This window comes from Macaca nemestrina, chromosome 12 (genome assembly GCF_043159975.1).
Source record: "Macaca nemestrina isolate mMacNem1 chromosome 12, mMacNem.hap1, whole genome shotgun sequence".
NCBI classification, from domain to species: domain Eukaryota; kingdom Metazoa; phylum Chordata; class Mammalia; order Primates; family Cercopithecidae; genus Macaca; species Macaca nemestrina.
The window spans coordinates 89,431,897-89,459,299 of record NC_092136.1 but is presented as its reverse complement, the minus strand read 5'-3'; the positions used below and the strand labels follow the sequence as shown (position 1 = coordinate 89,459,299).

Sequence of the window (27,403 nt, the reverse complement as noted above, 5' to 3'; positions counted from 1 at the left end):
TTTGGAAAACTATGTATTACCTACATATCAAAAATTATAAAACATAAATGAGAAAAGCCACCACCAAGGGATCCAATAAGGAAATGATTTGAGGCTGGACTGCCAAGCAAGCGGGCTCTTACCTCTGAAGTTGTTGAGCATGTCTAGCACTCCAGTTATGCGCCATGAAGTGAGCTCCGGGTTCACTGGCTGGGGCTTTTGCATCTGTGCCAAATCAGCCCTGCAAAAAAATGGTCTCAGTTATATTTCCAGGCCCAGAGCTAATCACACAGTCATACAAAGATATCATATTTTCATATAAGATGTTTCCTCAGAATTCTGACAGTTTTGGTTAACTGCATGTGCATTTTATTCCACACTCTAGGGGCCATACAAATGTTACTTTTTCTGAATTTTATTGCATAAAAACCCAATTTCCCCAGATATGTTTTCAGACATTACACAACTTCTAAACTCATTAAAAGACATTGCATCCCTCTGCCCATCACACCCCCTGAGGGTATGCAAAAATCCTGGAAATATTTCAGAGAGCAAAAATCTCAGACAAAAGTCTTTGGGACCTCAGCCTGTACCTGTCACTAACGCTAGTCAGCGTCTAACATAGAATATGCACTGAGACAAAAAGCCCTAATCTTTTGAGCAAAACAAAGGAGTCTAATTCCAGCCTGAGAACACTGCTGCTGAGGGTCCTAAGGCAACCATTTTCCTGAGGTCTTTCCTAGAACTGGGTATATTGTGATGGAGCAAGTCCTGGTCATTGATGCTTCTAGGAACAAAACCTTCCTCCTCAGCCCACCCAGAGGGAATCTCTCTCCTCCCTCTGTCTTTTTTTTTTTTTAACCTCCCACCCCTCTACAGTAGAAGACAACACTATGATTCTGCAGAGTAATTTTGTATTAAGATCTGTGGGGTAAGGCTGGACAGGATGGATGGACTGGGAAGAATAAACTTCAGAATGGCAAACTGTTTTTACATATATTTGAATTCATACAAATTTTAAGATGAAAGCTTTCCAGACCAAAGAGAAGAAGACCTCAGGCCCTCTTTTGAAACAAAAATGGAAATAGCCACTCAGAATGATATTAGTACCTCAAAATGTGTACATCCCCTTCATTCACAAGAGAATGAACTTTTCAGAAATAGCAAGTGTTTAGTGTAAACTCACCTTGCCGATACATTTCTCACATCCTGCAAAAAAATAAAAGATAATGTTAATTGTGAGAGATTTTTCCTTCTGCATCTTTTCTCATACTCTGTTTCTTTCTGTTTTACTGTTTTAAAAATGTGAATCTTTTTATTCCCCTCTAAGGAATCATTCTAGGCTACATTAATAACAGAACCTCAACTAAATATGAAAAGCTTCATCAGTGGGCATGAAGAAGAAAGGAGCTGAGCAAGAGATGGTGGAGTAAAGCAAAGATATCTAGGTTTCCAGTGTCATTAATTTCCTAATCTTATTTCCAAGGAAAGGTCTGACCACTCATGACAACTATTAAAACAAAACAGAACCATATGAGAAACGGAGTACACGGACATTGATGAGCAACTTTTACAAACCTCACCCAGACAAGGGGAAAACCCTCAACATCTTCAGCAAATCACTGTTGTATGGGACATCAGAGAGTGAGGAGGAACTAGGGCATATAAATGGAGTATTACTAACCTTCCCCTAGCCTCAAGTTCTAATGATTTTAGATGATCTCACTGTGTGGATATTACTCCAAATTATATTGAAGAGAATTTTGTTATATGTGATCTGCCAAAATGGTAAAAATTTCCCAAAGATTACCAAAGTATGCAGTAATAAGTGACTGGACAAATGTAATGTAATGGTGGGAGTCAGACAGCATGTGTCACTTAGCTTAGAGCAGTGACATATGCAGGTGACATTTGCATGTCCTGGCAGCAATGTCCAGCAAGGGTTTCCTGTCTCTGAAGATGGACCCTCCCTCCTCACCTGGAGCAGCTCCACGTCAGGCATGTGGCACGTCTCCCACAGCTCTCTGTACATGTCTTTCATCCTTTCTAAATGTTGGGTCATTCTCACTTGACTGTCTTGTAGTTGTTGGAAAAGCTCTTTTGCTTCTCTTTCCAGTTCCTGCAGATGCAGTTGCTCCTCCTCATCGAGAAATATATGCATCTTTTGATATTGAATAGTGATTATCACCTTCCTTAATGAGACATAGTCCTGCAGAGATGTTTGGTTAAAAGAATTACATGTTCTCACTCTCAATAGAAAACTTCAAATAATTATATGCTGGGTGTAATCAAACAATTTGTAAACTTTCTGCTTCACTCTTGCAAAGAGTCTTGAATATTTGGTGTTGTTTTCTGTCCATCTTTTTCAATATTCCTATTCTCTCTCCGCTTTTAAATCAAAACTTATATAAAGACTTCTGGTTTCTGTCACTGTGATGCTTCTTTACAGTTCTTACTGAGTCCATTATTTCCTCTATTTATTTCTCTTTTAGGATTTCTCCATATGTGATTTGCCTAAATGTTAAAGAACATTAAGCCATACAACATATTATGCTTTTTTTCTTTTTTACTTTTACTATATTTTAACTCTATATACTCTTCTATTTCTGTCCTCTTCCTCACACCCAGTCTTAGTGAAATGTTGTCTCATCTGCAGTGTCTGAAAAGGTTTGTACCAACCTTCAAATTTGACTACAATACATATCATGCCATTTATCCAGTATACTAGAATTAATTTGGCTAGCTTGTGTGGGCTGCTCTCTTTGCGATTCCTATTATATCAATTGAAATCACTACATTTTCTTGTGATGAAATCACTATCTTTTAACTGGTAGTTGGAATTTAGCTAAAAAGTATAAGCCAACATTAATAAAGGAAATACTTTCATTCTTACCACTAACGAACGAAATTTGCTAGTTTCCTGATTTAGATTATTTTGTGTCTCTTGATTGGTTTTCCATAAATAGTCCATTTCTTTTGTAAGTTTCTCCTGCAAAAGAAGCAAGAAGCTTAGCAATAAAAAAAATCTAGACAGTATGCTAGATTTCATTCCCTTATCAATTAAATAAAAAGGCTGTAATTGAAAGAAACATAAATTCAAGTTAGAGTGGAGTGGTCAGATTTTACCATGTTAAACAAATTTGGTTCTAATAATTTAGATTTGAAAAGTCATAGAAATATAATAGAGAGTTTTAAGGGACCCTTCAGATAATATCATCAATTTTCTGAGAAACTGGCTTTTATATAACATGACTTTGAAAAGTGTTCTTGGTGCTGGTCACCTGTTCCACAGCTCCATTCTATACGTTCGAACAATGTTTCTAAAGAAACCTCCCTTAGTGAAGTGTCAACACAGCTATGATTAGAGTGCTAAATTAGTCAGCAACATTGAAAGGATACATTTATGTGTTATGATTGACATGGAATAATCACCACCTCCACCATCTGCATTCTCATCACCATCATTGTCATAGGCCCTCATCATTCTTATTTGGGATTATATACATATCAAACTGCCTTAGAGGCATCACATACCCTGCATTCCTCAGCAGCCCATCCTATTGGACTGTGGCTGTGAGCCATGTGCTCTGGTGACTCAGAGCAGGGCCCACAGTGCAATTGCTTGTCAACCTCACAGAAGAGCTCCTTAGTCTCCTCATGGAGCACACAGATATTGTGTGAGTTGTTGATGTTCTGAGGTCTGGTCTGTCTGGCTAGGGAAGCCAGCTTTTTGAGTGTAACATTGGTGTTGAAGTCGGGCTTCACTGAGATTTCTCTGCACTCACGGCAGCGCATTGGCGCTCTGCCTTCTTCCCAGCAGAGGCAGAGGCAGGGCCTGCAAAAGCTGTGCCCACAGTCCATGGTGACTGGGTCTATGAAGTAGTTCATGCAAATAGAGCAAATGAGCTCATTCTGGAAGGCTTGCAGGGTGTCTGAATCCATATCTCTGAAAATGAAGAAAAAGGTGAGAATTTCTTTTTCTTATTTTTATTTGCCCTGATGAAAAGGAAAAAAAGGCCAGTGGACAATTTTCCTTGTCTACTTGAGGTCTGTCCAATATGTCTAATAAGTTAGCTCCAGTACAAACTGAGACATAGTAAATGCAAACATGCTGCATTTATAAAGTTTTCCCTCAATAGCCATTGAAGATTGGGTCCAGGACTCCCTGAGATACCAAGATCCTAAGATGTTCCAGGCTCTTATTAGTAAATGGTGTGGGATTTGCATGTAACCTAAACCTATCCTCCTGAATACTTTATGTCTAGGTTACTTTGAATGCCTAATACAATGTAAATGCTGTATAAATACTTGTAATGCCATACTGTTTAGGAACAGCAAGAAGATTGTTAAAAATATGTACATGTTTGGCAGGGTGCGGTTACTCATGCCTGTAATCCCAGCACTTCGGAAGGCCAAGGTGTGAAGATCATGAGGTCAGGAGACCAAGACCATCCTGGCTAACATGGTGATACCCTGTTTCTACTAAAAATGCAAAAATTTAGCTGGGCGTGGCGACACGTGCCTGTAGTCCCAGCTATTCAGGAGGCTGACGCAGGAGAATTGCCTGAACCCAGGAGGTAGAGGTTGTAGTGAGTGGAGATGATGCCACTACACTTCAGCATAGGTAATAGAGTGAGACTCTGTCTCCAAAAAAAAAAAAAAAAAAAAAAAGGGATATGTTGTTCAGTGCAGCTGCTTTTTTCTTCCTGTAAATATTTTTTTCTGAGATTAGTTGAATCCACGGGTATGAAACTTATGGATATGAACAACCACTACGATTCAAATGAGAAAATGAGATGAGAGCCCTCATGGTATTTTGTTAAACAAGCCATGCTCTCAATCATTCCCAGTTACTTAGCAACCTTAAAGCCTGGGTAGACGGTAAAAGCTGAGATGATTTCTCAGTCACTTATATAAGCTGATTCTTATTTCTTAATCTCATTCTTAAGAACATTCTTAATCTCGTTCTGTCTCTGTCATTCTCTCTCAATGATTCCATGATGATAATATATGAAAGACACTTAGTATCTCTGCTATTATTCTGTACTCCCTGCCTGCAAACTCACCTATGAAGTTTGCTCACACAATTATAAATGAAGTAGGTTTTATCTAAGATTGATTAATCAGAGTGGACTATCAGCTCGTAAAATTATCAATCATTAAATTTGTCCTTTTAACTTTAATATCAAAACTCTTCCTTTCAAAACATTAATTGTACATAATATCTATTATTTTTAATTTAGAAAATGTTTTCCATAGTCAGTTCAGATGATTAGAGAGAACACTGTCACATTCTGAAATAACGAATATTTAAATTGTAATAATTTACAAGAATTAATCAACAATTAATTATCTTGTAAAATAACAATAAAAGTGAAGACATGTATTAGGTTTTCCACTCTACACTAGAAAATCCGGGAATGCAGTTAATGGAAGCCTGGCCACAAATTCATCTCTCCTCTTAGTGACTTGGGAGTTGCAGCCTCTTGGGAGCCCTTGTCAGAGGGTTATATCTATTTTCTTTCTTTCTTTCTTTCTTTCTTTCTTTCTTTCTTTCTTTCTTTCTTTCTTTCTTTCTTTCTTTCTTTCTTTCTTTCTTTCTTTCTTTCTCTCTCTCTCTCTCTTTCTCTCCCTTCCCTTTTTTTTTTTTTTTTTTTTTTTTTGTTGTTGTTGAGGTGCATTCTCACTCTGTCACACGGGCTGGAGTGCAGTGGCGTGATCTCAGCTCACTGCAACCTCCGCCTCCCAGGTTCAAGCAATTCCCCTGCCACAGCCTCCCAAGTAGCTGGTATTACAGGCACCCATCACAATGCTAGGATAATTTTTTGTATTTTAAGTAAAAATATGGTTTCACCATGTTTGCCAGGCTGGTTTCTAACTCTAGACCTCAAGTGATCTGCCTGCCTTGGCCTCTCAAAGTGCTAGGCTGCAAACATGAGTCATCATGCCCGGTCAATTAAAACTATTTTCAACGGCTTTCCCATCTAGTCTGCAAACTGCAAATTTTGAAGAGACGCAAATAAGACCTTTGCAACAAGAATTTTCAAAGTAATTCAACATTTTTAACATTGACTTTGGTGTACATTATAACCATTACTACATGCCCACATTCTACCGAACATTTTAGGTATTTTATGGGTTCTATCATTGCATGAAACTATCGAAATATATCTTTTCACACTTAAAAAAATCTAACAATACAGAAAATAGTCACATAAGAAGAATCAAATGGCAAGGCAACACAAACCAGATGTTACAAATTGAAGATACTTTATACGGATTTTCTGTAAAATCACTAAAACAGTTACCTGTTTCCTTAGAAAAGAACCAAGCATGCTGCCAGGTAAATTTAAAGTATTTTTAAGAGAAAAAGTGAGCATGATGGGTTTACTGCAAATTTTATACTCACAAGGCTACTATGAATGGTCTCAGTCTAGAAGCTCAGTAGATATCCAGATACAAGTAACTCCTGGTGCTCCAAAGCCCAACAGCCACAAATCTGGTGGGTCCTCACTGAAGGAGAGAGAAGTCTCTGGACAAGCATCCTTTTAAAGGGTATGGGCCCATGAAAGACCACACCGACTTCCTGAGGTTGATTAGATTGCGCAGAAAGGAGTAAATTGGCTGATTAGGTTTATAAAGTATTGAAAACCACACTTGGGGGCTCAGAGCTCAACAGACAAGTTCGGAATGAGATGTAAGAAAGTTGACTTAACACAGGTTAATCAAAGAAATATTTTAAGTACAAGAATTATTTTATTAAACATTATCACATGCTAATTTTTTTTTTTTTTTTTGAGACGGTATCTCACTCTGTCATCCAGGCTGCAGTGCAATGGCTTGGTATTGGCTCACTGCAACCTCTGCCTCTCGAGTTCAAGCAATTCTCCTGCCTCAGTCTCCCAAGTAGCTGGGATTACAGGCACCCGCCACTAAGCCCAGCTAATTTTTGTACTTTTAGTAGAGACGGGGATTCACCGTGTTTCTCAGACTAGTCTTGAACTCCTGACCTCAGGTGATCTGCCCACCTTGGCCTTCCAAAGTGCTGGGATTACAAGCGTGAGCCACTGCACTGGGCCACATGCTAATTTTAAAATTTTGTTTCTCACTCTGTTTTAAAATTATAATTGCTCAAGTGCCTAGCCATTATGTATCTGAATATGTTCAAAGATAAAACATTAACTGTGATTACCAGCACATCTGTACTGTGTAACTCTCTTGTTTCAAAAAGTATAGCAAAGAATACAATTGTGTTTCACATAACTGTATATATGATGGTTGATAGAATTAGTTGTATCAGCTTGTTTTTCTTATATTTACTATTTTGACTATTTCCTAATGATTGTTTTCACTATTTCCTAATGGATTTACTGCAAATTTTGTACTCACAAGGCTACTATGAATGGTCTCAGTCTAGAAGCTCTGTAGATATCCAGACTACAAGTAACTCCTGGTGCTCTAAAGCCCAGCAACCACAAATCCGGTGGGTCCTCCCTGAAGGAAAGAGAAATCTCTGGACAAGCATCCTTTTAAACTGTATGGGACCACGGAAGACCACACCCACTTCCTGAGATTGATTAGATTGCACAGAAAGGGGTAAATTGACTGATTAGATTTATAAAGTATTGAAAACCACACTTGGGTGCCCAAAACTCAACAGACAAATTTGGAATGAGATGTAAGAAAGTTGACTTAACACAGGTTATTCAAAAAAATATTTTAACTATAACAATTATTTCATTAAATATTATCACATGCTAATTGGTGTTTTTGTTTGTTTTTGTTTTTTGCTTTTTTTGAGATGGTATGTCGCTCTGTAGCCCAGGCTGGAGTGGAATGGCTCGGTCTCGGCTCACTACAACCTCTGCTTCTCGAGTTCAAGTGGTTCTCTTGCCTCAGACTCCCAAGTAATTGGGATTACAGGCACCCACCACTATGCCCAGCTAATTTTTGTATTTTTAGTAGAGACGGGGTTTCACCATGTTGCTCAGGCTGATCTTGAACTCCTGACCTCAGGTGATCTGCCCACCTCTGCCTCCCAAAGTGCTGGGATTACAGGAGTGAGTCACTGTACCAGGCCACATGCTAACTTTAAAATTTTGTTTCTCACTCTGTTTCAAAATTATAATTGCTTAAGTGCCTAGCCGTTATTTATCTGAATATGTTCAAAGATAAAACATTAACTGGGATTACCAGCACATCTGTACTGTGTAAGTCTCTTGTTTAAAAAAGTACAGCAAGGAACTCAATTGTGTTTTACATAATTGTATATATAATAGTTGATAGAATTAGTTGTATCAACCTGTTTTTCTTATTTTTACTATTTTATGATTATTTCATAATGACCGTGTTATATGAAAATAAAATTTGTTTTTATTCATCCACCTTTTTCAATAATTTTAAAACTGATACTTTACATATATATGTGCATAACTATCTATATCAATGTTATGTATTCATATTTTTTAAATTATATAATAATTATTTACACAATAATAATAATTATTATTACTTTTTTTTGAGACGCAGTCTCCCTCTGTCACCCAGGCTGGAGTGCAATGGCACGATCTCGGCTCACTGTAACCTCTGTCTCCCAGGTTCAAGTGATTCTCCAGCCTCAGCCTCCCGAGTAGCTGGGATTACAGGTGTCTGCCACCATGACTGGCTAATTTGGGTATTTTTAGTCGAGATAAGGTTTCACCAACTTGGCCAGGCTGGTCTCGAACTCCTGACATCAGGTGATCTGCCCATCTCAGCCTCCCAAATTGCTGGTATTACAGGCATGAGCCATGGCACCTGGCTGCTATTTACACAATAATTATGTGCATAATTACCTTTAACAGTGCATGAAAGTTATTTTTAACACAGTTGCCATACTAACAGATTTTGTTGTCGTTTACCATGATTTAATAAATTCATAAATTATCTAATGTTTGGGGATTTAGGTCATTTCTATAAACTGAAAATTACAAACCTTGCTAGAAGTTGAAAAAGTAAAAATCTATATAAAAATCACCTATATTAATAGACACTTAAAAAGTATAAAATTTATAAAAGCCAGAATATCCTAGGAAAAGATGAAGTGGCTGTCTTTTTCATCAGTCCATGGCATTGCAAATTAGTATGTTTTCTGAAGTGTCATTTGATCAGCATTATGCTTCAAAAAAAAATCCAATAAAGTTAAGAAAAGGTAATCATAGATACTTATATGCAGACTTTTCCAGAAATGTCGTTCTTTGAAAACTGCTTCAAACACTTCTTAAAATGTTGCATATTATCTAGCTAAGTGTAGAGAAGAAAGACTTTCTAGCATTCTCACTTCTCAGTAAAAATTCAATTCTATATTTTGTAGACTGCCCTGTATTAGACAGAAATAAACAATAAGCAACTTATGAGATGCATATAAAAGAATAGAAAATAGTTGCAAATTGTATCGTTAGTAGCTGAAAAAGTTATTATCTATTTTACTACAACTGTGTTCCCATGCAGGATAGGTAAGAGAGAAAAAGCAGTATTTCCTTGCCTAACTAAAAAATACCCTGTCATTCAAGTGAAAATACCAGACATTTATTGATTACCAACTCTGTGCTAAAAACTGTTCTGAGTGCTTCACATGTTCTAACTTACTTAATTCCTACAACAACCCCATGAGATAAATAATATTTTACACTGATTTAAAGATTAAGAAATGTAAGAACAGGAAACTTTAATAATTTGCCCATAGGCATACTCTAATGAAGTAGGAGAGCTAGGGTTTGAAACCAGGCAGTCTCTGAAACCTGTTTTCCTTTTAGTGACATGACATATGTTGACAAAGTATGTTCCTAAGCCACCAAATTATATACGATATTTTTGGGGGGATGCTTCTTGCATGCTGGCAGAATTGATTGAAAGTTCACTAATCTTTCAAGTAGTCCATTTTTTTTGGATAACAATATGCACACTGTCCCACATCTACCATACTGTCCAACTCTCTATCAATGACATGACAAAAAGCCTGAGAGCATGCTCAGCCAAACCCCATAACAAAGGCATTGTGGAAATCCTAGTATGCAGTGCAGCTCTTCTTTTCAAAGCACAGAATGTCTCAGAGGGTCTCATATGCGCGCTATTCTGATCACTCACAAAATGAGTGTCTACTATGAACTCTCCTTACTGCTAGAGATTGGAGCCAAAATAGTAACAAACCTGCACATTCTGCATATGTAACCCGAAAATTAAAGTAAATTTCTTTTAAAAAGTATAAATAAAAAAAAAGACTAAGTCCTTAAGGAGCTCATGGTTTAATAGTTGATAGAAAGGAAGGGACAGTCATCCTAAAAGTCTTCCTAAAAGAAACAATACCTAAGCTAAAACCGAAAGGATGAGGGTAGTCTTATCTTTTCTGATAGTAAAGTCTATGTGACAGTAGTTGTCATGAGAAAAGATTTCGGGACGTGGCATGGTGGCTCATGCCTGTAATCCCAGCACTTTTGGAGGCCTAGGTGGTTTCACCAGTCAAGCTGAGAAATTCGAGGTCAGCCTACGCAACATGGTGAATCTCCATCTCCACAAAAAATAGAAAAATTAGACAGACATGATGGTGCACGCCTGTAATCTCAGCTACTTGGGAAACTCAGGCTGGACAATTGCCTGAGCCCAGGAGGCAGAGGTTGCATTGAGCCGGGATTGTGTCACTGACTCTCGCCTGGGGGACAGAGTGAGATCCTGTCTCATACACACAAAAAAATATTAGTTCGGTCTTCTTGCTGGCTTGATGTCCTTCCATTACATCTAGGCCAGAATGCTTGCTGAAATGCAAATGTGCCTATATTCCTACCTGCTTAATCTCATTATGGGATTTAGATAAACTATAAGAAAGTAGTTACACTCCTCTCAATGTCTTCCAAAACGTACTTGATGTATTTGGTCCTCAATGTATGAAGTGTTCCTCCCACAAATGCCTTGGACTCTAGTAAGGGTGAGTTCTTTGTATTTCTTTAACTTGCCACAATCATCCATACCACTATTATATTGTATAACATGATTACCTTGTCAGTGGAAATATAAATAAGTGAAATTAGTTTGAATCACTGTGGCATTGCCCAGTAGAATTGATGATCCACAAATTATATAACCCAGACATTCCACCTATCAGAAGATACTGTCAGGAATGAGAATCTATTGAGTGTTTGCATTAGGAGACATGTTCACAAAAATCAAAATACAAAAATCATTCCAAATATACAACAGCAGAAAATGAAGAAATATATTTTATGATGCACCATTTATCCAACTTTGGGTTATCCACTACAAACTCACTCTTGATTGTTTACATAAATAGATCTGGATCCTTTAAATGTTTTTCCTTTGCCACGTGTTATGATGTCAATCTTTGTGAGTAGAAAGCTTTGGAGAGAAATAACAAAAAAGAGCTTCCAATCTGCTTTGGAAATGACACCTCCAGTGTCTGGCCCGGAGGGCATACAGGGATACACCAATGCCCAGATTGTGTAGTTCAGGCTGCTGCTGTAGCACCCACTTCCTGAAGTTCACTGGGGCCCACGAGAACTCAGCAGCCACGAGCTTCTCCTGATACTGCCCTTTTCCATATTTGCTGTGGAGCCCGTCTGGCATGACATTTCTTCATAAACAGCTTCACCAGTGGCCCAGAAGGCAAGTATATGGGAGCTCTGAAGTGTGGATTTAAAGCAAGTTAAAGCAACAGCACAGCGACTTCTAAACATTCAGTGAGGCCGAGGGGTGAGGGGAATCTTCATTGGCTACTCCAACTTCACCCTGGAAACAATGGCAATTCCTTATACGTGCTCACCACATATTATTTAGACTTCCCCTTACATTCTACTAGACAATATGTCCTTGCTCAAATGCTGTTATAATTAATTATTCTTTATATTAACTTTCCCCATTCACATTATTATATGTTTTCTCTTTCTTGACAGACCATGAATCTTACTTTCATTTGAATAAATGCTATCCATCTATCTGTCTATCTACTTACCTATCTATCTATCTGAACACTTAAACACCAGTGAAAAAAAAATGAAGTACCATAAAACTATACATGGTATGACTTTATTTTAAAGAGTTCAAAACTACCTAAAGCCAAACCATGAAACATGTAAATAATATAGCCATGTGTGATAAAATTATAAAGAATAACAGAGGAAATAAAGATAAACATAAAATTCAAGAAAGTGAAAAAACACAACTGTCATTAGTGCATGGGGAACCCAAAGATATTGGAAATGTTATTTTCCTAATACGGTTAGTAAGTTCACAGATATTCATTTCATTATTATTTTCCTCTATACTTGTGTGTTACATGACAGTCTTTTATATAAATAAAATATTTTCAATTAAAAAATAACTATTTCTTATGCTATAGAGGGATTACGTTTACTAAAAGTGTAATTTAATCAGTGTCCCAACTAGTGTGCTGAGATCATGATCCTCTCAGCCTTGGGAGGCCCCAGGCAGGGCGTGAGACCTCTGGCTTGGAGCAGTTGTGCATATTCTACACTGTGCTCTATGACAAACTGACGTTTTCCCATGTGTGAAGAGACATGAACACATTAGACTTCATTCCTCGATAATACCAGATGAGAGTTTTATGATATTTGTCTGTTCCCCTTGGATTTAATACTGAGTTTGAGTCTTCCACTTCAGAATAACCTTGTATGATTATAAATTTTAATTTTTTAATTTTTTAATCCATTACAAGAAAACAAAAGAAAACATATATGCAAACATATATATGGACACTCACATAACTGTATATAATATCCAGCTTTATTTCTAATATACTAATTTAAAAATTCATCAGTAGAACCCATCATGATTCTTACTGAGTGATATGCCACACAAATTCAATATAGGTTATCTAAAGAATCCCCATAGGCTACTTGTTTCAAAGCCTCGGAAACTGCCTGCACTGTGAAGGCTGCAACAGAAATTTTTCTCTTCACTTCTCCCCTAGCCTTGCAAGGGTCCACTTTGCTTTTCATTTCAAACAGAGCATTAGAAATTCCTGGCAATGACTCCCCTGAATACTTGCTGTGGCTGCTTGGAGCATAGGTGACATGCCTGCTGATAAAACAGCTGCTGTTTACTAGTTCCCAAATGATATAGAGGAGAAACACAAGAGCACTCTACAATTCTAACACTGAATATTTCTAATTTAACAATTTGAATCAGCCACTTGTCAACTGAACTTCTACATTCATTCATCTCTAAAGACTCCTGTGGCCGGGTGCGGTGGCTCAAGCCTGCAAGCCCAGCAATTTGGGAGGCCAAGGTGGGTGGATCATGAGGTCAAGAGTTCAGGACTAGCCTGGACAGCATGGTGAAACCCCTTCTCTACTAAAAACACAAAATAATTAGCGAGGCACGGTGACACGTGCCTGTAATCGCAGCTACTCAGGAGGCTGAGGCAGGAGAATTGCTTGAACCTGGCAGGCGGAGGTTGCAGTGAGCTGAGACGGCGCCACTGCACTCCAGCCTGGGCTCCAGAGCGAGACTGTCTCAAAAACAAAGCAAACAAAACAAACAAACAAAAACAACCAACAAAACAAACAACAAAAAAATGTAAAGTGGTAAGTGGTTCAATGCTACAATAGTAGCAACGATATAGTAACCACAGCAATCATGCTCGGTATTAAAGTAATTACTTATAATTTTCCTAATTCTTTAAAATAAACTACATACAGTTGATATTAGTATTTCACAGAGGAGGAAACTGAGGTCTGAGAAATCAAGTGACTAAATGATTTGTCCCAAGGCACATTACAAGTAAGTGCTGAATTTTTATTACATTACGAAAAATTATAGCACAACTCTGATCATCAAAGTCTTGTGATTAGCCAACCTTCTATTGTGTTTTTTGTCCTTTTTAAAAACTTCACACTACTATGTTAGAATATTTAACATAAAACATGAAGAATCATCAAAAACAATTTTGTAATGTTTCACATGACCACAGCAGAAGAATGTTTATAGAATGGGCTAAGACAGTTCACACGACAGACCTAGAAAGGAAGGACAAATAGAAGTAAAGAGATAAATAAGGCCAGGAACAGTGGCTCATGCCTGTAATCCCATAAATTTGGGAGGCTGGGCTGAGAGGATTGCTTGAGGCCTGGAGTTGTAGACCTTCCTGGGCAACACCGGGATACTCTGTCTTGACAAATCTAAGTACAAATATTAGCTAGGCATTCTGGCACGTGACTGTCGTCCTAGTGATTTTGGAGGTTGAGGTGGAAAGATTGATCAAGCTCAGGAGTTTGAGGCTGCAGTGAGCTGAGATTGCACCATTGAACTCCAGTTTGGGAGACAGTGTGAGACCCTGTCTCTTAAGAACAACAACAACATAAGTGGGGGCGATGGGTAAGTTAAAAAATATGTTGCCATTGGCCAAACAATCAAACTGTTTCAAACATGCTCTTACTCCCGATCCTGACCCTTTGATAATCCCTGGACAGAAAGATGGAGCCATTTCTGGTTGTCCAATGACCTAACACCTTTGGCAATATATATAAGATCAACACGGGGATAGTCAATGTTTGGCAGAAAAAAATTGCAATAGTCAACATTTAGGAGGGAAAAAAACTTCTAAATATAAACAATGGGAAAAAGAATAAATAAATATGTTTATTATATAAATTATATATAGAGAGATTTACTCGGTTTCCTGTATACATAAACAAAAATATATTTAAAATAGGAAAGGAACTACAATTATACACACAAGAATATAAATATGACTTTATATTTTTCTGACGGAATTAGAGAGATATATATTTTCTGTTGTTGCTTTCTTGATCTTTACATTTTCTAAAATAAAAATATATTCTTTTAAAACAAGAAACAAAAAGATACTGAAAATAAAGCTATGCAGAATTATGTTACATTGTATGAGAAAATATGATATTTATCATTTACTACATATATTTTGAAATTTTCTATTGACTTGCAAGAAATCAACTATGATATTTATCCACAGTACAAAAAAAAAGAAAAATTGATATTATAAGAGGGGGTCATTTTTTAATTTCCTACCTATAAAAAAGCCTATCTGGTAACCCTAAGGATCAATAAATGTTCATTACAGAAACATCGGTTGATCATTCATAATTCTTAATAATATTGGAATGAGAAATGAACATAGTTATAACTTCGTGAAAATTTTCAACACGCAAAATAAAATTCTCAGAACGAAACTGAACTTAATCAGTCATCTCTGGGAATTGGTTCCAGGACCCTGATAGATATCAAAATTTGTGCATACTTAAGTCCTGCAGAAAAGACATATATCTATGAAAAGTTGGCCCTTCTCTTCTGTGGAGTTAACAAGCAGAAAGTGAACAAACAACTAAACAAATCAAATCGACCTATCAGAATAATAATCCAGATTTTAGTATAAATTATTTAATATTTCATCTTTTCAACTGATTTTCAGAATAATGTAAGTACAGCATTCTCACAGTCTGATAAGACTTTCTGGATTACCTTGCTCTGCCTCAGTGAGGAAAGGTAGCTGTGTATGTGGAATCTGAAGTCAGATTAACTGGCCATAATATAACTCTCACCACATGCTTAATGCCATTTGACATCCTGGTCTTCATATTAAGACAGTGAAGTAGGCAATAATATAAAACAGAAAATATTTCTGAAATACATGGCTAAGAGTCCAAATGGAATGTAACAGTATTGTTTTATTTACTTTTGTTTTTTAGAAAAGCATTCATAATTCTCTTACTTTACATTATTCATTAGTTCTTTATTAGCTACATCTGAGGTTCTCAGATTCAAGCTCATGTAATGAGTGTCATTCTTTGATAAAAGTTCTAACATATCAAAGCTAAAGGAAAAATAATTGTTGATATTTGTTCCATAGAACTAAATTTGCTCACTTAAAAGCCTTGTTTCTGGATTTATGTCCTTCCTACTTCGTAATATTTTTAACAAAATCATTTATGCAATACTAATATTTGAAAATATAAGTTTGAAAACAAAAAAAAAATTTTGGCAAAATAAAGCTTACCATCTTTAAAAATAAAAAGTTGGCCCCCATATGTGTGGATTTCTTTCCTTCAGTACTGCATTTTATTTCATTTTCTTAAGAAATGGAGTCTCACTCTTTCATCAGGCTGGAGTGCAGTGGATTGATCATACCTCACTAAAGCCTCAAACTCCAGGGCTCAAGCAATCCTCCTTTCTCAGCTTCCTAAGTACCTGGGATTACAGTGAATAAAACTGTATTTTCTTTTTTTTTTTTTTTTTTTTTTTTTTTTGAGACGGAGTCTCGCTCTGTCACCCAGGCTGGAGTGCAGTGGCGCGGTCTCGGCTCACTGCAAGCTGCGCCTCCCGGGTTCACGCCATTCTCCTGCCTCAGCCTCCCGAGCAGCTGGGACTACAGGTGCCTGCCACCTCGCCCGGCTAGTTTTTTGTATTTTTTTAGTAGAGATGGGGTTTCACCGTTTTAGCCAGGATGGTCTCGATCTCCTGACCTCGTGATCCGCCCGTCTTGGCCTCCCAAAGTGCTGGGATTACAGGCTTGAGCCACTGCGCCCGGCCTAAAACTGTATTTTCTATCCACCTTTGCCTGCTGATGTGAAATCTACAGATAGAAAGGGCTGACTATATATATTTTTTAAAAAATTGTGACCCGGGCATGATGGCTTACTCCTGTAATCCCAGCATTTCGGGAGGCCAAGGCAGGTGGATCACGCCATTCTCCTGCCTCAGCTTCCTGAGTAGTTGAGACTACAGGCGCACCACACCATGACCAGCTAATTTTTTGTTTTTTTTTTTTTTTTTTTTTTTTTTTTAGTAGAGACGGGGTTTCACCATGTTAGCCAGGATGGTCTCCATCTCCTGACCTTGCGATCTATCTGCCTGGGTCTCCCAAAGTGCTGGGATTACAGGCATGAACCACCACACCTGGCCAAAAACAAATGATATTAAAGACACTTATAAACACTAAGAAAGAAATCCAGTGGCTCTTTGTGAACACTTCTATGTACTAAGAAATAAATCAAATAGCTCTGTCTGAAAGACAGAGAGAGAGATCATCAGCTTAATTATTCATAAGTCATCCTGATTATTTAAAGGTGATATCTTTAAGGATATTACTTACAATACTTTGTTCTTCAATATATCAAGTGCCTACTGTGTCTTAATAAGCATTCTAAGCCAATGCAGAAATGAAAAAAAGGAGACAGATTTTCTTGCACCTGAAGAGCTAGTGAGGTTGTAGGATGAGAAACACAAGTCAACAAGTCAAAATGTAACATTCAAAAAGTGAAGCTGGCACAGTGGCTCTGGTGTGTAATACCAGCACTTCAGGATTCTGAAGCAGTAGGATCACTTGTGCTTAGGAGTTAGAGACCAGCCTCAGCAACAAAGTGAGAGCCCATCTCTAAGAAAAGATAAACAAAATTAGCTGGGTGTTTTGGCAAGTTCTGTAGTCTCAGATACCGGCTCAGGTGAAAGGATTGCTTGAACCTGGGAAGTCAAGGCTGCAGTGAGCTGATATTTCACCACGCTTACGCCTGGGTGATAGAGCAAGACCTCGTCTTGAAAAAACAAAAATTTTTTTTTGATAGAGTGGCACATTGTGATAAGTCCTTTAGAGAAAAATACAGCAGGAAAGGAAAAGAAAGAAAGTAGCATAGACAAAACTGAACTTTTAATATCGTATTCAGAAAAGATATAATATAGCATATCTGTGGGCAGATACCTAAAGGATGCTAGAAACTAAGGCAGGTGGCTGTTTCATGTATTTTGGCTTTTTCCTAGCTTTTTAGGAAGTGATAACTACATTAAAAATATCTCAATCCAAACTGATTTCTCCACACCATATTTGCCCCCATTGTCTATTATGAAGCTTCTGATACGAAGGAGAAAGAAAGAGAATAGAGAAAATTGAAGCCAGGCCTCAAGGTTGAGAGTAACTGATTTATGATCAGTAAAGTCTCGTAATATGTATAGCAATTTAAACATGGTAGGTGAGTTTTATTCTGTGTAAAATGAATCAAAATCTTACTCAGAATACTGAAAGTAAATATGACAAGAGTATATGGAGACCAGAGACAAGTGCCCTGCTGCCTTTGGCACAGAGCACAAGCAACACTTTTATGTTTCATTTCTTGTTTCTGAATATAAGAGGAGGGGCGAATGTCTGTCTATTGACCTTGACAGCGCTCTCCTGCAAATACTCATCCCTCATTTCCCTTGTCTTAGAATTCTCTTGACCCGCCCCTCCTTCATTTGATTGGCTCTGTGTACTTATGTTAGAATCAGAAGATCTGGGGGAACTATGGCTTCTAAACATGTACACTAGACTCTACCCATATCCAGTCCTGTGACCTTATAAACCTGCTCAACTGAATTTTCTTCCCGTAGAAACTCTCTTCCTGCTGAGTTTCTCTCCTCTGCTCCTAGAACCAAATGGCATCTCCTGTCCTATCCCTGGATGGTTTAACCCAGGAAACCTCCTGGATCCCAGAGGAGTCAGACAAAGAAACAGGAGCCTTGTGGGTCCTGAGTTTCTCAAAGATATAAAGGGGACATTCTGAAATCTAGAGTTTCTTCTTCGCCTTTTCCCTCCCTTACAGCTTCTGCTGCTCCTGGGAGCTTTACTCTATCTCTCATCCAGTTCAGACTGTTGCTGGACCTGATAGATTTTGCATAGCCAAGGTGGTTCTTGAAGAACTCTTGTCTGCATGAGGTCTGAGCTGCTTCTCCAGAATCTGCAGCATGGTTTTCTACGACTGCGTGAAGATCTGGAGCCACTGGTAACTAGGCAGAGAATGTTCTCATGTGTCCAACATGGCATGCCATTCATCTCCATGAGCAGTGGCATAAACGCATTCAGATGAAGCCCTGTCATCATTACTTTGTCAAGTAGAAATACATTTCAATTTACCTTAGAGCAACATGTCCTACACTACCATGGACCTGGGAGGTCCCTGAGATGGAGCTTTCTAGACTTTCTCTCCATTACCCTTGAGTTGGGTTGGGCAGTGCCAGGTAATATAGGAGGGAATCCTACATCCCGTTGTTGAGAGACCCTTGGAAGGCTTCATCTGGAGCATGAGGAGCAGGAGAAATATCCCTTCTGGAATGGATGCCAACAGTGTTCTTAAATTCTTATATTACAATAAAAAAACCAATCAGCTGGGTGTGGTGGCTCACGCCTGTAATCCCAGCACTTTTGTAGGCTGAGGTGGGTGGATCTCTTGAGGTCAGGAGTTCCAGACGCATCTGGCAAACATGGTGAAACCCCCTCCCTACTAAAAATCCAAAAAAACAAAAAAAAAAAAAAAAAAGAGAAAAGAAAAGAAAATTAGCCAGTGACAGTGCCAGAATCCTTTCAAAAAGTATATATATATAAATAAAAATAAAATTTCTATTTTGAAGAGATTTAATCATCTATATTAACACCCTTCTACACCCTCTGAAATGCAATCAATTGGAAGAAAGGGGTGTGGTCTTCAGAGATTTATAAAAGGACACTTCAGGAGCCAAGCTCATTCTTCTCCAGAGCCCACAGAGCAACTTTGCAAGTGGCCTTGGAGACTTCCAAAAGCTACCAACACTGCACTGTGAGATTCTCATCCCTGAGCGGAATCCATCATATTCGACAGCAAGCTTTGGTGAGAACATAGATATATTTCTGAGGTAAGTACACAAATTCCAGAGTAGGAGCTACTATTAGGTTACAAACCAAAACAAAATTTGGGGAATTTATTTATCTGCAAACTTAGATTATTTTTGATTCAATGATCTCATTTTCTGAGTTTTAAAAATGGCTCCATTTTTTTTTAAAATTATATTAAACATAATCCATAGGTTTATGGATTAAACATGGGCCACCATGTTCAGCTACTTGTTTATTTTAATTAATTAATTAATTAATGTATTTTGAGATGGAATCATGCTCTATTGCCAGGCTGGAGTGCAGTGGCGCCATCTCGGCCCACTGCAACCTCCGCCTTCCAGGTTCAAACGATTCTTCAGCCTCAGCCTCCAGAGTAGTTGGGACTCCAGGCGCCTGCCACCACGCCCATCTAATTTTTGCAGTTTTTTTTTAGTAGAGACGGGGTTTCTTTATGTTGGCCAGGATGGTCTCGATCTCTTGATCTTGTGATCCGCCCACCTCGGCCTTCTAAAGTGCTGGGGTTACAGGCGTGAGCGACGGCGCTGGGCCTATTTTTTTAAATTTATGTAAGTATTTTTAGAGACAGAATGATCTAGACATTTTGCTGTGTCGCCAGTCTAGAGCTCCTGAGCTCAAAAAACCTGCCTGACTTGGCCTCCCAAACTTCTGGGATTACGGGCTGGAGTCACCTTGCGTGGCCTAGGTTTTTATTTCTATTTTAGCAAAATATACATTCATTTAAAACGCTGACTTACTGTCTAGTGCCAATGTTTTATTTTTATTATTTTTTTTTTGGAGACGGAGTCTTGCTCTGTCACCCAGACTGGAGTGCTGTGGCGCCACCTTGGCTCACTGCAAGCTCCGCCTCCCGGGTTCACGCCATTCTCCCGCCTCAGCCTCCTGAGTAGCTGGGACTACAGCTACTGTAGCCCGCCACCACACCTGGCTAATTTTTTGTATTTTTTAGAAGAGACAGGATTTCACCTTGTTAGCCTGGATGGTCTCCATCTCCTGACCTCGTGATCCACCTGCCTCGGCCGTCTCGGCCTCCCAAAGTGCTCGGAATACAGGCGTGAGCCACCGTGCCCGGCCTCTAGAGCCTATTATTATTGCATGATACTTACTGTTTTTCTGACTGTGTGAAAGAATAATGATAATGCTTCAATTATCATTATCTTTCTGTAAATTTAATTATCTGTCTTTTAAGGATGTTGTAATATTAACCAGTATATCCCCAAATTAACAGACAGTGCAGGAACAGTAAACATGCCAGAAAGTTTTTGTTGATTGAATTAACATAGCAGCCTAGAAGAACAATGATTCTTAGCTTTAGATTGGAGAGGTACCTTACCTTGATTTGACTGTTTTACCTTGGAGAGTAAAGGCTAGCTTTTTCTGATTTGGAGAAAGGTGTGAGTTCTGCTCTAACATTTTCAAGCAGGGTCCTTCTGGAAAAGTCATTATAGATGGTTGTTGTAGTTAAAGAAAATAATGAGAGTAGAAGAGTTTAGTGAGCTTTCCTTCTCTAAACCAATCACTGGCAATTAAGAGTGTTACTGATTTTCAGATCATTCAGACTCACCTCTTGAGAGTATAGGTTGATGAAACCCTTGAACCCTAAGCAATTTGGTGGAAACTAATACCTCAGAAAATCTGACATTCTTCTATGCAAGGAAGTAGAGTTTGGAAAGCTGGACATGTGTCGATTGGAGAACGGTTGTTTTTTCTAGAGGTTGATGTCTCTTTGTGCCTTAGTTTTCCATTTTTCCTATTTCTGTCATTGCAAATTAAATCCTATACTTCTCTAGAAAAAAAGGATATTATTCAATCACAACCTGATTCAAACTTTGCTTGGATCTTTGTCTCTTCAGGGTAGGAGAATAAATTCTTGTGGTTTTCTTTCCTTAGGAAAATGGACTCAGACTTCTCACATGCCTTCCAGAAGGAACTCATCTGTGTCATCTGTTCGAACTACCTGGTAGACCCTGTCACCATCTGCTGTGGGCACAGCTTCTGTAGGCCCTGTCTCTGCATTTCCTGGGAAGAAGCCCAAAGTCCTGCCAACTGCCCTGCATGCCGCGAACCATCACGGAAACAGGACTTCAAAACCAATATTCTTCTGAAGAATTTAGTGACCATCGCGAGAAAAGCCAGTCTCTGGCAATTCCTGAGCTCTGAGAAACAAATATGTGGGACCCATAGGGAAACAAAGAAGATGTTCTGTGACGTGGAAAAGAGTCTGCTCTGTTTGCTGTGCTCCAACTCTCAGGAGCACGGCTCTCACAAACACTATCCCATTGAAGGGGCCGCTGAGGAACACCGGGTAAGAGATAGCTCTGCAATCACCTGAAAGCTGGAGGGTGGCAGAGTTAAAGAGATTAGAAGGACGATGAGAATCATCATGGTGATTACTCTCTTCTTTACTGAGTGCCAGGTGCTGTTCTTGGTATCAATTATGACATTTGGATAAAATGTGCAACTCTACGTTCCTTCATGGAGCTTGCACCCAAAAAGAGACTGATTAAGTAAATGTTCTTATTATTGACTCTACAGTTCAATGCTAAAGGCATTGAAAAGCAACCAAAACTACAAGTGCAAAGAAACGTATTTTTGAAATATATTTATATTACTGGACAAATGAGTATGGGGATAGCACACTACAAAATCAGGGGGCTAGCATAGTGGATTCTGAAGCAGGATGTTTCACTGAACATTAGCCAGGTTACAGGAAATCTTGACTCTTCAGTTTTCTAAACTGTTCTATATTCTGAAACCTCAGAACTGAAAATATCAATTGAGGATGAGCAGTGAAAAAATTGTTTTTTTCCCTTCTCTCTAATGTATTTATAGATTACATCCCTTACCTGCGTATATCATTCAGAGTGTGGAATCTATGGTATTTGACTTTCTGTTTTTTAACCTCATAATTCTTTTGCAGGAGAAGCTCTTAGAGCAAATGAGGATTTTATGGAAAAAGATTCAAGAAAATCAGAGAAATCTAAATGAGGAGAGAAGAACAGCCCTCCTCTGGAGGGTAAGTATGAGACCGTGAGTCCTCACAACCAGCTTGAGATAAGCATGCTGACAACATTTATATTAGCAACTTGAGTTGAAATTCTCATATGCCAGATTTTGTCCTGTGTTTATTCATAGGCTGGAAAACAACCAGACTCTTCAATATAATGCTTGTTCAGGTTTATTGGAAATGTTCTTCAGATAAGTAAAAAATAAATATAAATTCTGAAGGGCAAGTATGTGCTTAAAATTAATAAATATTTCAGGCAGAGTTTTCTGAATAAGTTGAATTATATCATATTAATTACATAGTACATAATTGAGAAATAAAGTTATTTAATGTTGAATATGATGTTGGCCAGGGGGAAGAAATCAGGTAGGAACAGTCATTTAAGAAATGTGCCTGTGCTGGTGAAGTCTGATAGCAAAGGACCCAGATGATGCCAGTTCATGTAGGAGAAAATGTAACATGATGAAAAGCTGAGGAGAAGGGGTAAAAAATGACTGGGGGAGTGAGAGAATAACTATGTCAATATTGAGAGGAGAGACACAATGGAATGGAGATTCACGTTCTTAGAATGGCAGGGCAATACAGAGCCTATGGCTTTTGACAGAAGAAAGATAGGAGACAGAAAAGAGGTAGTCGGTTTGAGAGATGGGGGTTAAATTTTTTACTAAGATCCTTTTTGTGTGATGGCTTCTGATTCTGATTATAATATACTAAAATCATTTCTACTGACAGTGATTCTTTAGTCTGTGAAGTACAGAGATTTGAAACAACAAACTAATTGAGTAACAAAGATTATATATATTATCCATGACAATTTGACAATCAATCATAAATTTTACTTGTTTTCTAATGGTATTTCAGATTTAAGAGGACATATATTTAAACATTTAAATCTGAAGGGCTAATTTGCAGGTGTTTGGGAATTGAGGAATTACTTAAATTTTGAAGGAAGGTCTTGTTTAACTCATCGGACTGTTTGTAAATGATGGAAAATAAAAGAAGGAATGAGGAGGATGAATTTGTGGGTTCTGTGAGGTGGAAGTAGGCCTGGGTATGTAACCTACAAAATCCATGTCCCTACAGGGCGATGTGGTTTTACGGGCACAGATGATCAGGAATGAGTATAGGAAGCTGCATCCAGTTCTCCATAGGGAAGAAAAACAACATCTAGAGAGACTGAACAAGGAGTACCAAGAGATTTTTCAGCAACTCCAGAGAAGTTGGGTCAACATGGATCAAAAGAGTAAACACTTGAAAGAAATGTATCAGGAACTAATGAAAATGTGTCATAAACCAGATGTGGAGCTGCTCCAGGTAAGAATGGAGGATGCCCCTTGAGATACTTTCTATTAGCTGCCCTTTACATCTTTGCCTTCCATTGGGTACCCAAGACATTATTTCTTCTTCTCCCACATTGATGGTGAGAGCCATATAGAGATAAACGATAACTGCTAACCAAATCTTCGAAATAAACCTTTATGAAATTGTGCAACTAGATTTCCATAGAACATTTTCTACCACAAGCTTCCTCCTCCAGCACATTTCATTAAAACTGTGGAAGAAAAAATTTCATGTGAAAATTCTACTTTTGTCTCCAGTGGATAATCCATAGAAATTATGGAAAAACTAACATTTCCTTCTTCCTCCTTTTGGGAAGTCCTAGGTTTGAAATGCTCTTAATTTCAGCCATATTAACCTTTGGGGGCTAGCCCTGAAAAAGACTACATTGTAGACAGCTGCAGCAATGCGCAGTCACTACTCACACCTTTCTCTCTCATGCAAATTTAGGGTCCTGAATTTATCAGAAATTGATTCTGTCAATAGGTCTTACTGGTATAATTGCTAGAGATGAGAACACATTTTAAAAGAGTTGCAGTGATAGTATATGGCAATTCTAAAGTTTTCAAAGCTAAAGACCAGATAGGCAGAATAACACCTTTTTTGTTTGTTTGTTTGGAGAAAGAGTCTTCTTCTGTCACCCAGACTGAAGTCAGTGGCCCAATCTCAGTTCACTGCAACTTCTGCCTCCTTGGTTCAAGTAATTCTCCTGCTTCAGCCTCCCGAGTAGCTGGAACTACAGGCATGCACCACCACATCCAGCTAATTTGTTTGTATTTTTAGTAGAGATGGGTTTTTGCTATGTTGTCCAGGCTAGTCTGGAAATCCTGACCTCAGGTGATCCACCCACCTTGGCCTCCCAAAGTGCTGGGATTACAGGTGTGAGCCACCTCACCCAACAAGAATAACAACTTTCTAAAGAAGTCATTTTTTCTTTCTCTCTCCCTCTCTACAGGATTTGGGAGACATCGTGGCAAGGTATGTCTTTGGTCATCAGTGCAAGCTGGAGCACAAGGCGTGCTATGAAAACATCAAGCTGTTTCCAACAAAATGAAAACATAATTTACTAACACCATAATGTGCCAGTGTGATGGTGTGTGTATGCGCATGTACTCGTGTGTTTGTGTGGTGTGTTGAATGTTACCTATGCCTTTTATCAGACATTAACCTTTTCTTAGTTTCCCAAGTGACTCAGGGGGTTATGTTTTGAATAGTTCAATGCAGAAGTTGCTAGAATACAATTGCCTGTTTTTAGGATTCAGAATCCTAATTAGAGATAAACTATTTGGTGGCAGATAGGGAGAGAGGCATTTATCTTTCAGTGGCAGTAGGTTAGAAATGGAGTGAATAGTTAGAAAGATTCCCTAAGAGCCACAAACCCATCCTAGGATTGTGAAGGTACATTACCATATCAGAAGTGGATTTGAATGAAGCATTTTCTGTTGGAATCTATTAAACACAGACATGGGAAACTTAACCAACTCAACCAACTTCCTTGCAGGAGTGAGTCTGTGCTGCTGCACATGCCGCAGCCTGTCAATCCAGAGCTCACTCTAGGGCCCATCACTGGACTGGTGGACAGGCTCAACCGCTTCCGAGGTGAGTGTCGCCCTCTTGGTGGGATCAACATGCAATGCCTTCATTTATGGTTTTCTATGGGCAGCTTTACCAGTGTAATCATCTTTCATCTAGAAGAAGAGAATAGTCTGTGAATAGGTATTTCTATTTATAGTTTCACTATCATCAAACTGACCAGAATAAATAAAATGTGGTGAAATGTAATAGGAATCAGCCACATAACAAATTTCTTAGAAAAATAAAACATGCAGAAGGGCCCTTTAGGACTTTAGGAAGCATTCCCTGATACAATTTCATGTATACAATTATTACATGAAATATACAGAGCTAAATTAATTTAGGACATTTCAATTTCAAATTTAGTGCAGTTAACAACTGATTTGAGTGACAGTGTTTTTTAAAATATATTTCAGGTGAAGTTTCACAGCATTTATAATTTTAGTCACGTTTTTAATCAACAAAAGCATACATGAGTAACTTATATAACAGCGCAAAAACTGAGAATCTGTGAAGCATAGAAACGTGATTTAGTGGTTGATGAGGCCTTAGATAGAACTCCAGGATAGATGATGATAAATCTAGCAGACGAAAGAAGCCTGTGTCTGAATCTGACATGAAAGTCAGATAATTCTTGCAAGGAATCTGCACTTTTCAGAAGGCAAATTCAGATTTTCTCTTTAAGTATGAATTTGCTAGCTTCAGTGACAGATTATAATATTTCTGGCAAAATGGTAACTTTTTATTTGGGTCTAGGAATGCTCCCCACCTCATCTCCCGTCCCCAGCCTCCTGCTCTGCCCTGACAGAGAAGAGGCAATGGAGGTTAATTTTATTGCTATGGACTTGGCTGCAGGGCAAGAGCTTCCAGTTTTTCAGTTGTTACGAAAGGTCGCTCAACTAGACATAGACATGACCTTCCTCCCCTTTATACTTTTTGAGTTTATAGAAATTGTGATCATTGTAGTTTAGCTAATTACTTGTACAGATATACTAACACCCTTTGATTCCAACATTTTTCCAGACAGAAGTTTCTTTCTAATCTTGACCTGTGTTTTCTAGTGAGAGTCTCTTTCTTATCTGAACATGAGAATTGATAAACTACTTTTCACTTGAACATTCTCTTTTTTCTACAGTGGAAATTGCCTTCACTTGGGAAGTCACCAATCACAATATCAGGCTGTTTGGGGATGTGAGAAGATTGATGTTTAGACGTGGATCTTTGAATTCTGACAGATCTGACTATTTTGCTGCATGGGGAACCTGGGTCTTCTCCTCTGGGAAACACTACTGGGAGCTGGATGTGGACAGCTCTTGGGACTGGGCTCTGGGAGTCTGTAAGGACTCCTGGATGAGGAAGAATAGCACAATGGTTACATCTAAGGACATATTTCTTCTTTTGTGCGTGAAGGTGGATAATCGTTTCAGTCTCTTGACCACCTCCCCATTGTTTCCTCACTATGTAGAGAAACCTCTGGGCCGGGTTGGTGTGTTTCTTGATTTTGAAGCTGGAAGTGTGAGTTTTTTGAATGTCACCAGGAGTTCCCTCATATGGAGTTACCCGGCTGGCTCCTTAAATTTTCCTGTCAGGCCTTTCTTTTCCACTGGCCACAGATGATCAGGATTAAGAACCCTGACTGTTTGGTAACTCCATATACAAGGGATCCCTTCACTGTTGATACAAAGAAATCATACTGTTCAGGCTTTTATCTATGTTAGTGTCACTTCATTTTGTTGCTATTAAATAGAATATATGTAAAATGCAAAACCTTTTTGTACATTTTCTTACAATTAAAATAATCTCCTATGGCCCATTTCCTAAAA

General features: G+C 38.4%; 2 protein-coding genes across 2 annotated transcripts in view; one reads left to right on the top strand and one right to left on the bottom strand.

The window, feature by feature from the left end:
- LOC105484386 (tripartite motif-containing protein 64C) overlaps positions 1 to 25,511 on the bottom strand; it is a 26,974-nt gene extending 1,463 nt beyond the window's left edge. The window contains exons 1-6 of the mRNA XM_071075431.1: positions 25,413 to 25,511; positions 3,514 to 3,925; positions 2,873 to 2,968; positions 1,958 to 2,188; positions 1,166 to 1,188; positions 123 to 220 (exon numbers count right to left, since the gene is read on the bottom strand). Coding sequence (XP_070931532.1) covers positions 123 to 220; positions 1,166 to 1,188; positions 1,958 to 2,188; positions 2,873 to 2,968; positions 3,514 to 3,921 — 856 coding nt within the window. The 5' untranslated portion in view covers positions 3,922 to 3,925; positions 25,413 to 25,511. The remainder of the gene's footprint in view (positions 1 to 122; positions 221 to 1,165; positions 1,189 to 1,957; positions 2,189 to 2,872; positions 2,969 to 3,513; positions 3,926 to 25,412) is intronic.
- Positions 21,015 to 27,403, top strand: LOC139357562 (tripartite motif-containing protein 43). The gene is made up of 6 exons (XM_071075429.1): positions 21,015 to 21,965; positions 22,581 to 22,676; positions 23,751 to 23,981; positions 24,961 to 24,983; positions 25,507 to 25,604; positions 26,716 to 27,403. Exons 1-6 carry the CDS (start codon positions 21,555 to 21,557, stop codon positions 27,195 to 27,197), a joined length of 1,341 nt encoding a protein of 446 aa, XP_070931530.1. The 5' UTR covers positions 21,015 to 21,554; the 3' UTR covers positions 27,198 to 27,403.

Bases quoted from the DNA above. Each gene is read 5' to 3' on its own strand.
- LOC139357562 (XM_071075429.1), top strand. From the start codon at position 21,555: ATGGACTCAGACTTCTCACATGCCTTCCAGAAGGAACTCATCTGTGTC. The intron at 21,966-22,580 runs GTAAGAGATAGC...ATTCTTTTGCAG, and splicing joins GGGCCGCTGAGGAACACCGG to GAGAAGCTCTTAGAGCAAAT. The intron at 23,982-24,960 runs GTAAGAATGGAG...CCCTCTCTACAG, and splicing joins CAGATGTGGAGCTGCTCCAG to GATTTGGGAGACATCGTGGC.